Source organism: Macrosteles quadrilineatus, unplaced genomic scaffold, assembly GCF_028750875.1.
Source record: "Macrosteles quadrilineatus isolate MER2022 unplaced genomic scaffold, UCM_ALF_1.0 Scaffold_4__1_contigs__length_99947679, whole genome shotgun sequence".
NCBI classification, from domain to species: domain Eukaryota; kingdom Metazoa; phylum Arthropoda; class Insecta; order Hemiptera; family Cicadellidae; genus Macrosteles; species Macrosteles quadrilineatus.
Window position 1 is genome coordinate 36,759 of NW_026542597.1, and position 17,434 is coordinate 54,192.

The 17,434-nt window shown below is 35.2% G+C and overlaps 1 protein-coding gene across 1 annotated transcript; it reads left to right on the plus strand.

Annotated features, from left to right (window-relative positions):
* Nucleotides 1-1,733: 1,733 nt before the first annotated feature.
* Nucleotides 1,734-16,791, plus strand: LOC128991711 (zinc finger CCCH domain-containing protein 10-like). Its single transcript, XM_054414832.1, has 3 exons — nucleotides 1,734-1,882; nucleotides 13,000-14,119; nucleotides 16,196-16,791. The coding sequence occupies exon 2, from the start codon at nucleotides 13,024-13,026 to the stop codon at nucleotides 14,110-14,112; it is 1,089 nt and encodes a 362-aa protein (XP_054270807.1). The 5' UTR covers nucleotides 1,734-1,882; nucleotides 13,000-13,023; the 3' UTR covers nucleotides 14,113-14,119; nucleotides 16,196-16,791.
* Nucleotides 16,792-17,434: the final 643 nt, after the last annotated feature.

A 17,434-nucleotide genomic window follows, 5' to 3' on the forward strand; every position in this document is an offset into this window, starting at 1 on the left:
TAGTTATAATAAAAATATGTGTTTCAATTGCACTAAACTGTTCAATTTACAATTATATTAAAGTTATTGTCACGACCAAACACACTATAATCCATAAGGCTGGATTGGTCGTGAAAAAACCCGCGATGGTCGTGAAACTTTGGTCGTGAAATTACGAGTTATTTGGCTCTGTTCTGGCGGTAGCCCTGCACCTCATGTTCGAGGATACAAAGTGGACTTCTAGGTTAATCTAGCAATTGAAATATCTTATTAACAAAAATTAACACCATGTCTACTTCATCGAATGACTATGTACGGTCATGGACACACCAAAATTACAAAAAACACAATCTTTCCTTTATTAATCTTGTAATTCCTACTTTCAACTAAAAACGACCGGCACTACAATCCTGACGTACACCCCGACTAGTCTCTAAAACCAACTGACTCCATCGACGCCAGGCTTGCCACTGCCGTGCTCCAAAGTGGAAAATTTTTCCCAAATGGTCGTGATGCCAAATCGAGGGACAGACTTATTTTGTCATGGTAGTCAGTTTGTAATGACAATAAAATTATAATATGCTCCTTTTTTGTAAGTTTAATAACCATTGATGACATAAAAATATGGCTTTATATATTTCGGCAAGAATAATTAGTCTAAAAACAGCGTGAAAGTTGGAAAATGTACCCTAGGGACACGTCATGGTCGTGAATTTCGAGACTTTAAAAATACGAAAAAAATACCTAGAACCTATTTAAAACCAAATAAATGTGTGTAACATGTTGCCCCCGTCCTAAAAAATATTAAAACACATAATAATAAACTACAAATCCAGTATCTACGAAGTAAAAGGCCAGGGACATGAAAACGTACGTTTTTAAATTTTCACTCAACACTGACTCGAAGCATAGCAGACGACCAGCGCGTTGCTGACGCCGGGACTAGGCTAGCGCCGCCATCTTTGTCCGTTTCGTCGGCTAGTCAGACTGCCACGCTCCTCCGCTCCGAGTAGCGCTTCTATTTTGTTATGTGTTCGCTGGTATAACCTTATCAGAATTTTTGTTTACTAGGCTACTAAGTTATAGTGAGCTTTCTGGACGGCCCTGCTTTCTGTCAAGTAAATCTTGCATTTTCCTTTAACTAGCCTACTAACCAACAGACAATCAGAGTTGCGAGAAGATAAATTATTTTGAACTACAAGGCTGAAACCGGGCTTAACTTACCTAGTTTTGAAATGAGAATTTTTTAGAATAGGATAGGCTAGAGGAGTAGGACATTGGACGATTGGTCACTGGGCTAGTAGGTTAGGGCTATAAAAAACGACTTCGGTTTGAATGTAGGAATAGATTTTCAATTAAAATCGTTTTGGTTTAGAACACTATATGTTTTATATTAAATATTTTAATGGATTTATGATCATACATTTACATTTAAATAAATAATCCGTAAATTACTGAGCTGGTGTCACTCGCTTTCCATGTTATCTTATGGGACTTTCAGGGCTGGACAGCACCACTTGCAACGTTGCCAATTCTACAAGGCCGCGGCCTGTAGTTAAAGGCGGCCGTGGTTACAACCACGGCTACCTTTAAGTCCAACAGAATGGGTAGAATTTAATCTATGCTAAAATTCAGATGTCTTTGTTAGAGATTCTTATTATTATATGTTATAATCTATATCTCAATGGTCCAGGGTGGCAACACTGTTCGACTTCGGTGCGATAATGAAATGGAATGGAATGGAATTGGAATGGAATGAATGAACAAAGAAAAGAAAATGGAGTAGCCACTAGCCAGTGTTTGTGAGTTAGACGCTGATTTTATCTAAAGCAATTTATTTCAGATCTTGTTATCAACAAATCTTTCGTCCCAATCATTTGGGTACATTTATACATATTTTGAGGTAAGAATACATTGCATGGGTTGATGAATTGTTGGTATCTTCATTATGTTTGTTATGTATAATCTTTACACCTCTAGCCTAACTTAGGCATAATGTCGATAATCTTTAAATGCATATTTCAAATCTAGCTAGCCTCGAGAAACAATCGATATTAGCATAGCCCAGTTAAGAAATTGTACCCCGAGACACATTCAGGATAACTTAATTAGTCTTTGATTCAAGCGTCTTGTTTTGCTTCTAGGATTTTTTAATTGAGTGTTGAGTGCAGTCCATGTTTTTCTTTGATGACCAGTAGGCCTAATGACCTTGGTAACTTACTCTTAGGCCTACCCCTAACAGGAGCTTAATATCTACTCGAGAAACGGAATTGCTTTACAGAGTACAGTATTAGGCTCATCCACTCTGTGCGTTAGATAGACTTAGGTACTTATGAACATCACTATTGCCCTAACACCCTCCAATTACATGTAATTTTACTTATACTTAAGATAAGTTTAGCATATTCTCTTGACCAATCTTATAGGCCTAACCCAAGGCTATGCATTTATTTTCAATACAGTAAGTTACATCATTCAATCATCTCTTCTTGGATGTGTTGCCATTATTTGATTTGTTGGTATTGCGACGAACGTGACCATGGGAACCTATATAGGCCTAGATTTATTATAGCTAGTTTTATAGTTTAGATTTATAGTTTATCACTAGAAACTAGATTTTTAGCTGAAAATAACGGTGCAAAAATTTTTCCGCGCTCTCAAATATTACGGCTGTTTTAACCCTAGCAGTGGCCAACCGTCGCCTGGTGACGGTATGACGTTGATGCTTAGAATGGCCAATGTCGTCTGGTGACGGTATGGGCCGAAATTTTTTTAACGGTAAAAAAAACACTTACAATCAACTGGTAATTATATCGACCTCCGGACCTCACGCGAAATTAAAATTTTTTTTTTCCAAAATGTTCGAAATTTCACGCTGATTTCAAAAATGATTGTCGTTTTTTTCGGAAACGTCCCGTTTTCCCAGAAAATGGGAAAAACGGGAAAATATTTTTTTGCTCAAAACCCATGTTGTGGGTACTCAAATTGTGCGGAATTTCCTCCTGAACAAGAATATGTAAATTTTATTACGATCGGACCACTATTAAGTAAAATATCACCGAAAAACGGGAAAACGGGGAAATTTTTCTTTGCTTAAAACCCATGTTGTAGGTACTCCTGAACAAGAATATGTAGTTTTTATTACGATCGCTTTTAAGTAAAACATCACCAGACAGGTTACCCAACCTAACATAACCCAACTTAGGTTTAGGTTAGGTTAGGTTAGGATTGGTTAGTTTAGGTAAGGTTAGGTTAAGTTAGGTTGGTTTAGGTTAGGTTGAGTTTCGTAAGGTTAGGTTAGGTTAAGTTTGGTTAGGTTAGGTTAAGTTAGGTTAGGTTAGGTTAGTTTAGGTTAGGTTAGGTTAAGTAAAGTTAGGTTGGTTTAGGTTAGTTTGAGTTTCGTTAGGTTAGGTAAGGTTAAGTTTGGTTAGGTTAGTTTGGTTAGGTTAGGTTAGTTTAGGTTAGTTTACTTACAATACTCATGTTATTGATAAACTAACCCAACCTAACCTAACTTAGGAACTTAGGTTAGGTTAGGATAGGTTAGTTTAGGTTAGATTAGTTTAGGTTAGGTTAGTTTAGGTTAAGTTTGGTTAGGTTAGGTTAGTTTAGGTTAGTTTACTTACAATACTCATGTTATTGATAAACTTACCTAACCTAACCTAAGTTTTGTTAGGTTAGGTTAGGTTAAGTAAGGTTACACTAAACTAACCTAACCTAACCAAACTTAACCTAACCTAACCTAACAAAACTTAACCTAACCTAACCTAACCTAACCCAACCTAACTTAACCTAACCTAACCTAACGAAACTCAACCTAACCTAAACCAACTTAACCTAACCTAACTTAACCTAACCTAACCTAAACTAACCTAACCTAACCTAACTTAACCTAACCTAACCTAACCTAAACTAACCTAACCTAACTTAACCTAACCTAACCAAACTTAACCTAACCTAACGAAACTCAACCTAACCTAAACCAACCTAACCTAACCAAACTTAACCTAACCTAACCTAACGAAACTCAACCTAACCTAAACCAACCTAACCTAACCTAAATTAACCTAACCTAACCTAAACTAACCTATCCTAACCTAACCTAAACTAACCTAACCTAACCTAATCTAAAAATAAGTTAGGTTATGTTAGGTTAGGTAACCTGTCTGGTGATGTTTTACTTAAAAGCGATAGTAATAAAAACTACATATTCTTGTTCAGGAGTACCTACAACATGGGTTTTAAGCAAAGAAAAATTTCCCCGTTTTCCCGTTTTTCGGTGATATTTTACTTAATAGTGGTCCGATCGTAATAAAATTTACATATTCTTGTTCAGGAGGAAATTCCGCACAATTTGAGTACCCACAACATGGGTTTTGAGCAAAAAAATATTTTCCCGTTTTTCCCATTTTCTGGGAAAACGGGACGTTTCCGAAAAAAACGACAATCATTTTTGAAATCAGCGTGAAATTTCGAACATTTTGGAAAAAAAAATTTTTAATTTCGCGTGAGGTCCGGAGGTCGATATAATTCAGATGAGAATAATATATATACCATTCGAAAGATCACATTCTGAACTTTCATTTGATTACATAAACAAACCCTGTAGCAGGTATATAACAATGTCACGACGATTAGAAATCAAATGAAATTTTGGCGCGGTACGACTTTTGCAGCCGACACTTGGGAACTGGCAAAACACGTCTTGTTTGGCATTACCCTGCTCGGGTAATTTTCGTCTTGGGATGTTGCGGGTGGTACCACTGGATAGCCATTGATTTTATCTTCATTGTGGTAGTGATATGTATAACTAAATATTGATTGCACAATCGGTACAATTTTATGAAAACAGCTGTTTTCGAAATTTCTAACAAATGGCCAACAGTCGTCTGGTGACAGTATGGAAAATACGAATTATATACAGTGAAAGTTATTATTACTAGTCATATAGTATATCATTTTGAAGAGGAAGAAATTTAGATTCAGAGAGTGGCAGCCCTGCACTCAGGGTTATTTCTGTATGCTCGCATGTAGACGACAAGTGAGTCATTACTGCTACAGTCTGTCAGCTGTCTTGTATTGCCATTGTTTGTTTGTGTTGTTGCCGTAATAGTTTTATCCGCGATTTATTACTAAATATGTTATTAGTTCGTAGTGTTAGTGTTAGTGAAGTGTTGTGTGTGTGTGTATAACAGTAATCTTCATGCATAAATATTACTGAATTGTGTGAAATAGTGTTCATAAAAGGTTGTATGTTGTTAGCATCATGTCCTAAAATGACGATTCTGACATTCAGAGATTGTTGTACCTATATAATGATATACCCAAGGTGTTATACATTTTTATAAAGGTAAATGAATACACTACAACATGTTTATAATGGTTTGGGGGTAAAAAATTTTGTAAAAAAGTTATAGCCTATACTAAATAGGCCTACTACTGTATTTTGTTAGCATCATGTTCAAAAATGACGATTCTGACATTCAGAGGTGCTATATATGCTATATAATGATTTACCCAAGGTGTTATACATTTTTATAAAGGTAAATGAATACACTACAACATGTTTATATTGGTTTGGGTGTAAAAAATTTGGTAAAAAAATTATATAGGCTACTAAATACTGTACACTCCATTTTCTCGAAATGCGCAAAAAATTCAAAACGTTCTCAAATTGATACATAATCATAGGTGAAAATAACTTTTTACCATCATACTTATGACTTTTTTGGATTCCTTACTTCATTAGCTTTACAAATATGTAGGCTACATATCATCAGCCTACATAATGTTTCACAACACAAGCAAACACTGTAGGCTATAGTTTACACTTATTTGCGGTTTTGCGGTTATTGTATTATTATGTCCCTATTACGTACCTACAAAAAAAAAAAATTCTAACATGTTATACATTTTTATGTAGGTAATTGAATACACTACAAGATTATTATGTTGGTTTGAAGTAAACAAATTTGGTACAAAAGTTGTATACTAAGTACTGTGAATTTTTTTCTCGAGAAATCGCTAAAATATAAAAACATTATTTTATATACGTATGTTTATAGGTAAAAAATTATTTTTACCATAAACTTTATGACTTTTTTTGATTCCTTACTTCATTAGCTTTACAAATATGTATATATCATTATTAGTATGCACATATATTATAGAACTTTTTACAACATAAACTAACACTGTACGGTTTTCAATTTTTTCGGTTCTCCGTTTGTCATTATATTTCGCCCCAAAACTTATAAAAAAAAATATTTTCCTAACATGTTATATATTTCTATGTAGGGAATTAGATTGTCTACAAAATGTATATAATGAATTTCCCATAAAAAAATCCGTAGAAAAAAAATGCAGAGGCCGCTTTTGAAATTTCAAAAAAGAAAATTCAATTTTTTTTATTTTTTTCACTTTACCGATAAAATACACTGTCTAAATCATTATGATATTACTATTTCTAGATTCTCCTGTTCTTTCCGAACAAAATGAATATGAGGTTGGCTAGGTTTACTTGTACGGTTGAATTTTTACGAATTTTCAAAAAATGGTCTGCAAAATCGCCAAAATGGGTTGGCCATTCCCCACTTCTAACATTGGCCACTGCTAGGGTTAACCCTCCGAGTGTCATGCGTCGCTGCAGCGACGCGTAACGCACTTTGTATAGTGTCGTGCGTCGCTGCAGCGACTCGCGAACACTGTTTACGGCGAAGGCTCTATGACTAACTGAATCGGACTGTACTGGATTGAGTTAGGTATCGTTCTGTCCGTAATATTCTAAGCTTTCTGCAGAGGTCTGTCTCTAAGCACTAGTCATTTTAGTTCCGAAAATATTGTAGCAGACAGCTGACTGAGCTGACGTGCGTGTATTTGTAAACAGTTAGGTTACCCTCGGACCGATGACTGATGTGTTTTATTACGTTTATCATTGTTTTAGTGTTAAAAATCAAAAGTAGTAATATACGTGGTGCATTATAAGAAGATTTAAGTGGTTTTGAAGTGCTGGTTGATGATCCTGAAGAAGTAAGTAGTGATATTGATGTAAATTATCAGCCAGATTCCTAGCTATGGTTGGGCTATGCATTCTTAGCTAAACGCTATGTACTGAAATCTGTTTTTTGCCCATAACTTTTTTATTTGCAAATCTACTTCCTTATATTATTATAGATTTGTAATCCTCATAAAATTTAGAACAAAGTGGCTATTTTCAAATATTTATAGGCCTATAATTTATACAATTTCATTGAGCGCAAACTTATTTTTTTTTGAAAATTTTCGAAATTATACATTTTTTTACCTAAAAAAATTTTTTTTTTTTAAATCTTCCTTATGTTTTATATATAATATTGAAGCCCAAGATTTTCCAAACAAAATGGTATATAGAACAGTATAATTAACATTGTTTTTAAGCTTCTCAGATCAGTTTTAATAAAACCTTGCAAATGAGCAAAAAATAGGCTGACATTAAGGCCAAAACACGTGACACTCGGAGGGTTAAGCTGTATTTACCTAAGTACTTTGTTTTTTGACCTAACCTATTTGTATGCCTGTTCTCTTTTACTTGATATATTACGTTAACCCTTAGAGTGCCAGGCGAGAAATAAAAGTAACGCTCAAAAAATGCCGATGATTATTCCCGAAGGTCGCGCTTAAAATGCCGAGCGCGATCTGGCGATTTTTAGGTTAAAATTTCGTAAAAATCGAATTTTCGATATTTCGACCAACGAAAATCGATGTATCGCATCTAGTAACTTTCGACTCAATGTTAATATATGGGTTAAAAGAATCCGAGTATCCATTCGGTTGTTATGACAACTGTTCGATCATTACGAAACGTCCGGTCAGCCGGACGTTGGCACTTTTGGCTCGTTCTAAAAACGTCCGGTCGGCCGGACGTCGGCACTTTTGGCTCGTTTTAAAAACGTCCGGTTCCCTGGACGTTGGCACTCAAAGGGTTAATTATAAGTTAAGTAGGTAATTAAAGTATAAGACTCACTCTTTACCTGGAAATAACAGCAAAAATGTCTCTGAGGCCATGAATATCTAATTAGGTAACTTAAGATAATTTGTCGTTTTGATTTCCTTTATCTAGTCCTACCTTTTAATTCTAGTCTGCTACTCCTTGCCACATTACGTAATTACGGAACGGACTAACTCACTAACTGTTACTCGTAGAACTATTACTGAACCTGAAATGAAAATGAAAATAAGTTAACTTACAAAATTGAAGAGAAGAGAATAAAAATAAGTCAATCAAGACATTCAAAGTAGCCTACATGTGCTAAAAACATCTAAGAAACAACACGGCACTGAATAACTTATTTCAGAATGATTTTATTTAGGTATGTGTGGAAGGCAAGTCGGGCTTATGCGGATTAGTGACTGTTTTAAGTGTTTTGAAGTTAGGTTAGATTAGGAAGGTAAAGTGTAGGTTATAGTGAACCGAGTTGATAATTTATATTACACCCAGGCAGTTGTTGTGCCATTAAAATAGTGTGTTAAACACAAAGAAATAATGATTTCACCTCCAAAGGACTTAATGCAGTCACAAATCTGCATAAAGTTCGACTTGCCTTCCACACATGCCTTTTCTGTCATCATACTTATATTTTATGTTACAGCAAGTTTGTTTTGGTTAGGTTAGTTTAGAATAGTTTAATTTGAAAAATAATACGAATAACTTCTTGACCAGCAAAACAAAAATAATATATATTCATAGACTAATCAACGTGTTATTTAAGTCAATGAATAACACAATCACTCATCCCCTGGTTATATAACCAAATGTAAATACAGTTCATTACTAATTTTTTTAAATAATACTGTGGTATTCTCTGGTAATATTTAACAAAGTGTTATGATACTAGCGCTAAAGTGTCACCAACATGAACTAAGTTAGACATTGAAAAAACTTCAGATTTTAGAATGGAATGAGAAGTCTACCTTCGTTGGTTAGTGTATGTTTAATAAAAGTTGTTAGGCTTTAGAAGTATTCCTACATAAAAATCCTTATTCTATAAGGATTTTAATGGGGATAAAAGCTACATGGTTAAAGTAACAATGTTGGCCTATTTTGTGGAGTGGATTGGACTAGAACTGGATTTTGTCAAATCCATCATGCCGCCGCCACTAACCATTTCACTCAAGTAGCTGCGTACAGCTTAGCTATCTTGTTTCCCGAACGTTCATTATGCTGAAATTAATAAGTTTGCGTCAATTAACCTATTGATTGTTAGTGTGACTCTAATATTTACTTAAAATCACTTACAATTTACATAAATTTGATAATAATATATCAAGTTTCTGGTGAGGAAATATCGTAAATTAAAATAGACTAGCCAGGAGACTTACAAAGGTAAATAAAACTTAAAACAGCCGTAACTCCGTTAATATTTGTGAGCTCGGAAAAATTTTTGCACCGTTATTTTCAGCTGAAAATCTAGTTTCTGGTGATATATAAATCTATATAGGTTCCCATGGTCATGTTCGTCGCAATAATTAGGCCTACCTACCGATTTGTTAAGTAGGCCTAATAAGGTCTTAAAAATCTGGCTTGTTAATTATTAAAAGTTAAGGGTCAGCATTCACTCACACACCTCTAATAGACCTTGAAAGAATTGTAAAATTAGCGACTTTTTGATTACCGTAAGTTACCACACAGTAGGCCTACCTAAGTAAGTTAGGCTTGGCTTAACTTATTCTTTTACCAATCTGGATCAGCCTCACAGCCCACTGCTTAGAAATATCCCCATTTAAAGTGAAAGATCTGATGGCTTATTGCTTTACCTAATAATTCTGAAATGGGAACTAACAAATGTAAGTTAGGCATTCTAACCCTTTGCGGACAGGTGACGGATATGTCCGCCTAAGTCTTTGGTGATAAAGAACGGGTGACGGATATATCCGCATATGGTTTTTGATGTTCCGGACGGGAAGAGGTTATATCTGCCTTCTCTTCAGACAGACTGGCAGGTGCGTAACTACCGGTAGATGTTTCGCAGTACCAAGGCGCCTCTTTCCTGCTCTTTCCATGACTGCGCTCTACCCCACACCCCCCCCTCTCACCCGCGCCTCACCCCCTCCCGCACTCCCCCCTCTCACCCGCGCCTCACCCCCACCCGCGCACCTACCACCACTCCTACGCTCCCTCCCTCGACGTTTCGCGCTAACATTACGTTGTCTTTATTTATTGTTTACATATTGTTCTTTAATTATTGCCTAACGTTGTCATGGTCATATCTTCAAAGACGGGTGACGGATATTCGCTGCATTTCTACTCATCCGCGGGCGGGTAGTGGATATATCCGCATAGCCTAATTAAAAACGAGTAAACAATTATTTTGACAGTAGGCCTATAATGTGTTCCACTGTGTTTATTTTATGTATACATGTATAACAAAACACAAAAATGAAAAATTAATTTTTATTTTTTTCTCTAATTTTTCCTTGTCCTATATCATGATTTCGCCCGTCCGGGAAGGGTTAAGCCACGTATGGCTAGAGATAAGTTAGGTGTAAGTTAGTGGTGCGATTTTGTAGTCTTGTTAGTGACTAAGGCCGACATGTTTTTTATAGACATCCCAGAAACAAAAGAACCCACCTACCGGCGCGAACTACGTGATCTTTTCGTTTCTGCGCAGGTTGTTTTGTTCTTGGGATGTCTGTAGACACAGCTGTTAATTAACACCCTTACAACCAATGGCAGCTAAGGGACCTACTATAGTGGAATCCGAACCACATTTTTGCCTTGTAACCAATTTGTCTAATCAAGATAGAACTGTGGGTTAGTCGTAGTACTCACTAGTGCAGATGTTAATCCACACCAGGGAGTATCACATCCACAGTGCATGCCTATAAATAATCCACGATTCTGTTAATTTATAATCACACATAAAATAAAACCTTACAGTTACTTTGCCTTCAATGTTCCAAGTTAAATTCAAATTTATTAACAATTACATTAGCTTTTCATGGATTGGCTTGAGGCTGGTGAATGACCCTTTCCGGTAATTAAGTTATTTTGATCACAGACGTCACATTCAAAAGTGTTAATAGGCCTTTTTTTAACACTATTAACTTAAACACGTCCTGAATTAAAAAATTACGGTAGTTTTCCCTGGAAGAGACCCCAACTTAAACACGGAAAATCAGAAAAAATATGTACAATGGGTTCATATCCAAGTTAAATACACATTTAACTTAAGGTAGGTAGGCTACCGGTTTTTAAATTGTGCAGAATTTTATGCTAAATTTGAATATGTTTAACTATTTTTTTCCACACGATAAATAAATAGGCTATTAAACACGCTATCATCGAAAAAGTAGGTGTATGGTAACGGCAAGGAAACCAAAAAATGACGTTACTAACAAAGCCTATCATTGAAATTAAAATATCATTTTATGACCAAAATATAACCAGCAGCCCAGCACCATATTTTAAGATTGTTCATTTACATTAGAGCGTTATTAAGTAATTTGTTTTCCTTTAAAATACTATCCATACTCATTCTGTTTTAATACCTTCAAACGAATTTAAATTACAAATTGAGAGCTAAATCTTATTCAGGCAAAAATAAAATGAAACTACTTATTTAAAACTAAACTAAGCCTAAACTAACTAACCAAACTTGCTGTAGGCCTAACATTATGAAATTCCCTTTGATAAGTTAACAGAAAAGGCATATGGGAAACATCAAACAGATTTTTTGAATGTTACATCAAGTTTGGTTTCTTGGTTAGCTTAGTTTTTAACAGTTTCATTTCTTAATCAATTTAGGTATATATTTTTGCAAGTTGTGTACCTCACTAATTCGAACCTCGATAATTCGAAAACCTCTATAGTTAGAAATATGTTTGTTTGTTCCACTTATAAAACCGCTAAAAATTACAAATATATTAGGCCTATATGTACCAATAATTCAAAGTGATTTTTATGCTTTATGCAGCCTCTACAATTCGAATTTGCACAGAAGACTCTCTCTTATCCGAACTCCTCGGAACCGAGGCCAGTGCGGGTAATGAGTTTTCCAGTTTAACCGACGTCCCCAAAAACTCGTTAAAATGCATACTGTATACAGTATTTGTCTTAATTTTAGGAGCGCATTTCAACACGTGATCACATGGTCTCAAATCTTTCCCACGAGAACAAGTTTCAGTACCGCCAACACCGTGCCAAAGAAACCGTTTCAGTACCGTCGTCGATCTAGTCTGGTTAAACCGATGTGCTGATAAAAATTGTCTTGTTAAAGAGATCTAATTTCTACCGAGTGTAGTCCGGTTAAAAGGTATCCGGATATGATGGAGTCTACAATACTCGAGCCTCTACAATTTGAATTTTCTTGCCGTAATTCAAACTGGGACCTCCTTAATTTGAATTTTATTTATTCTAACCACTATAAATCAAACTCTCAAAATTTCAAACTTCCCATAGTTCGAAATAAATTGTCTATCCTCTGATATTCGAATTAGTGAGGTTCTAGGTTACTGTAATGTGGCAATTAAGTTAGTCTGTAAGATTATAAAAAGTTGCCAAGAAACATCTAGAATAATATGAGGTATTAAACTTTAGAAATGGATCAGGACCAGTATGAACCAAAGAGGGACGTAATTCATATTCAGAGCCTTCCTTTTGGTCTATAGTTAGACTGAGGTTATATTATGTTGGTTTTTACAATAAATCAACGTTTGGTACTCTACATTTTGTATATTTAAGTTACTGGTTTTATTGTTTAATGGTAGGCTATAAAATAATAAAAGTTGTCCTGTCTTGAGGAAGTTTGTAGATGATTGCATCCCAGACAAACTCTTATAGCCTAACTGAAGGCTGAAATTTCATCCTCGTGACAGAAAGCCATCATCGAAACAGTTTACCAAAACAGTTGTCAGGCGCTACTGCTTTGTTACTCGCTCTACTGGTGTGTAGTAGCACCAACACCCTAAAACCAAGTCTGTAATCTAGAGTTTATATATTTAATCGCTAGTTTATAAAACCAAATACTTTTTCTTGATTTCTAGGTGACAGTATTCCCTGAGACCAAGATGGCCGATTTCGAAGATAGAGGGAGAGATGACCGGAGACAGATTTGTCGAGACTTCCTCAGAAATGTATGTAACCGAGGCCGTGACTGTAAATATTTGCATCCAGATCAAAGGGAAAAAGATTATGGCATGCGATCCAAAATATTAACATTTTGTCATGATTATCAAAATGGCAAGTGTCTCAGATATCCATGCAAATTTTTACACTGTTCAGACGAAGAGGAAGAGCATTATAAGCAAACAGGAGAACTTCCTAATAGGATCCTTGACGAACCTTGGAACAAATGGGTCGCTGCTGAACTGTTATCAGTTAAAATGGGAGAAACAACACCTGTATGTAAAGACTATATAAATGGGGATTGTACCAGAAGAAATTGTAGGTTCCGTCATATATCATTGAGAGAACTTGAAGCGCTTAATAACAATCGCAACCACCAGAGATTGCCTCCTGCGCGTCAATCGTATATTGATGAAGAGCCTATGTACCGTAGGCGAGACGATAGAACAAGGCCTGTTCTCGACGATTACGAGCCAGTCTACAAGCGTAGGCGATTAGCAGAACCAACTTACAACAGCTACCCTAATAATGGGCAAATGCGATCGGATAGGGCGATGTACGTTTTGGAAGAAGAAAACGCAATTTTAAGACAGCGGGTTGCAGAACTGAAGAAGCGAGTGGACGATTTGCAAGCGACCAATGAGTTTTTACTGGAGCAAAATGCACAGATGAGATTGAATGATAAGGGCGCAGCGAGCTTGACCGCTGTCACAGTACCAGCAGTGACCATTACCAACACTGCACAGATGCAGCCTGCGCAGGCTCCAAACCACCAGGTGATGAACGCAGCGATTCGCACAGTGACTGCAAGCGTTGCCACAGTGCCTGTTTCCATTGCCGCAGTCGCTGGCACGCCGTGCTCCATCGCTACCGTGTCTATGGCGCCTGTACAGATCCCACCGGCCGTGGTGACGATGGCACAACAACCCAGCGGACAAAATCCATCCATGTCCATGAGCGAACCCCCCGGACCCCTTGTCTCCTACCCTATAATGACCAGACCAGTCCTGCAACCCAACATATCTCATTAGGACTCAGGTACGCCCATAGTAAACATTTGGAAAATATAAACATTATACCAGGCTTACTTATTATATCTTATATAAATAAAAATATAAGTAGCATTCATAACTAAAAAGAAGTATGGTAGCCTATTTAATTTGTTATGGGATTGGCATTTAGGCTACCTGTTTAAGAATTGGTTTAGTAAGTTGGAAAAAAACATTGGCTGAGACATTGAGTCTAAGGTCAGGGTTAATGATGAACTTAGTAGGCTGTGTTACCATAAAATTATAAATCAGGCATTCTATACATTGCAATGAATCATGCAAACCATCAAATTAAACTCATCATTTAGTTTGCCAAGTCATTCTATTAAATGCCTGTTGGCACCACAGGTAAAGTATAAAATATGCTGTTGTAGGACTTTTTCAAACTTGATTTTTTAGTTTCCTTGTTTCTCATTAACTAATCTAGCCTAGAATAAACAAACCAACCTGAACTATTTACAAAAATAAATGATTCTAAAGAACTAAGGGAAGTTTTAATTCTTTTTTTTGCATAAGCCAATCTCATCTAAAGTAACCGAACGGACCTAAAACATATTCTATACAAATATCTTTATTTTATTTGCAACTTTTTCAGGCAATGTTTAAAATGCTTGCATTATATTCTTTTCTGGTAACATACATAGCCTACCTATACCTATAGCTGGATTCAAGTAAAATTCCTGGAAAGTTCACTTACCAAAAATTAAAATGTAAAATCACTCAAGTGCAATAACTTGAACTATACGTTTTACAGCGATGGGGCTTTACACTTTTGTTTGAGTTAAAAAGGCTACAATATACTAAATTTGATTAAAAATCAGTCAAGCCTTTTTTGAATATCAATTTTTCAGTTATTTTATGGGGTTTTATGGTAAAATTACAATTAATAATTGGAATTGTCCCAAAAAATGCCTGTGACTCAATTTAGTATTGGACTACAGTGTGTGGTCTTAAGCTCTGTACATGCGCACGGAAATCATTTTGCAAACCACTTTTTTGGGTTCAGGGGTCCCAAAACCAAAATATCCACCCAAAACTCAAACTCCAAAATGTTGACAAAAACAATACTTTCTCCATACAGGCTACTAGTACTATGTATAGAGGGGAAGTCAGATGAATCAGTATAGCAAAATTTTTGATTTATATTTCACAACAAGCATACACTTTATAAAATAAACTATTTTGGGGAAGGATATGCCTACCCACTAACTCAAGTAACGTATTGTCTTAGTTAACCTGAGACAACACCAGTCGTCCTTCTTTTGTCCGCAGTGAATGGCGAATGTGGTTACTGCTGCGTTGCTATTTGTTGCGTGGTTGATTCAGTAAGCGTAGCTTGGTCACTTTTGAGCTTACTGTTATCCATTTGATTACTTTGGATACACATTAAACACTTGTAATACGAGTGTAGTATTTGTTAACTCCTATGTTGGTTTCTATTAAACACAAACGTGTGAAAGGGTATGCAATTTACAGACGTAAATGTTTAAGGGACTGCCCCATTTTATTTATAGAGCTCAAATTAAGTTTTATGATTTTAGCTTTGGCCTGACTATCAAGGAGTAAACACTTGTTCGTTTATCCACCAATGATGAAACAAGTGACTCAAGAGCAACTTTTAGCCTACAAAACTTGTTTATCTTATCTCGAAGCAATAACTATTCTCTTTAATTATCAAGAATAGAAAATAGTGGTCAATATTTTAAATATGTTTGTTTTAAAATATAGAAAATTACAAAGATCAAAAGTCAATACCTCAATATACTTTCAAAACACACTTCCATAATTTAGTTTTGAAATAATCAAATAATGATAAATAATAATGAATAATGTTTCTATTGTCAATTTATTTTGTCATCAACTTCATATTGTTACCAACAAAAATTATACATCACATTAAACTGATCTAAAAGCTTCCTTTCAAAATATCAGGTTTTAAATTTATTTTGGGGTTCCTGTTTTCTTTATGTGTTCTGAAAATTTGTGCCTAGTTATAGTAGGCTGCAAAAGATCAGATTACTCATACTCTCCTATTAGCTACTACATATTTATGTTCTTGTTACAGGCATGTGACGCAGAAAAAACTTACACATTCTTACTACCTGAGCCAGAAATGACCAAAGACATTTTGGCTAGATTTGTGAGAAAAAATTTAAGTGTTCTAAGGGTATGTGTGAAAGTGGATGTTTTGTGTGCTACTCAATTTTCAAACGTCATTTTAAAGTACATTATTCTGTACATAGTATGGGATTACCTTTGTAAAGTCTATATACTATATAGTATACAGACTTCTGGTGTTTTTTTTTCTTGGCACATTTTAAAGTTAGTTTGTATGAGATAAATATAATAATTTATAAGTGCAAAATAGTAATCTGATACAATTATGCTTTTACAAACTATTTTAAGGTCTGATCATATAGGCTACTATTTAAAAAAATTCTTAAGTGTTTATTGATTTGTTATTTTAGAGCATTTTATCCATAACTTACAAAAATATGTATTTATGTTAAATAAGACGTGCAGTAATAGCAGGGATAGTACTGTCACATAGATATTTTGTATCACATTTTGTAATGTTTAAACACATTTTTTTTCACATTTGGTTTGTTTTTGTTTTGCTTACCATTAAAATTATTTTGCAGTACAAATATAGTTTTTCAATTTTTTATCACTTGTAATAAATAATAGGCTAGTAAGTAGGTTAAGTAATTAAAAGGTTTGAGATCGTACATTGGATTTTGTTAATATAAGGCGCTCTAACCTTGGATGCTTTAACTTGAATAGATTGATGCTTTGGAATGAATATTTTATCTTTACGACAGTGATTTATTAATATTTATAGTGTCCCAGAACAAAATAGTTGTATTAAATCTACAACCATGGTTTCAAGCCAGTTGCGTCATGGTCACAAACACAAAGGAACACGTACAGGTATTCCGTCCCCCGAGAACCTTTTTGTAAACCATGTACATGTCCCTGTGAGTTTGACGACGTCCAAACGACCGACTATGACAACATGATACTTCTCGACATGACCTACGTGACCATGACGCAACTGGCGTTGAAACCATGGTTGTAGATTAAATACAACTATGGTTTTGAGCTGGGACGAAAATGAAAGGTAATCAAACCACTATTAATATTTGTCTTATCAGTTACCAGGCAACAGGATTTAGAAAGTAAATCCGGAAAGATATTTTGTACTCCACTTCAGTATTATGGGAACATTTTGTTTTTGATCTTAACTGAACAGGTTTCATGCTAATTATGTTTTTCACAATTTCACCTTTGAAAAAGTTGAATA

Bases quoted from the DNA above. Each gene is read 5' to 3' on its own strand.
- LOC128991711 (XM_054414832.1), top strand. From the start codon at position 13,024: ATGGCCGATTTCGAAGATAGAGGGAGAGATGACCGGAGACAGATTTGT.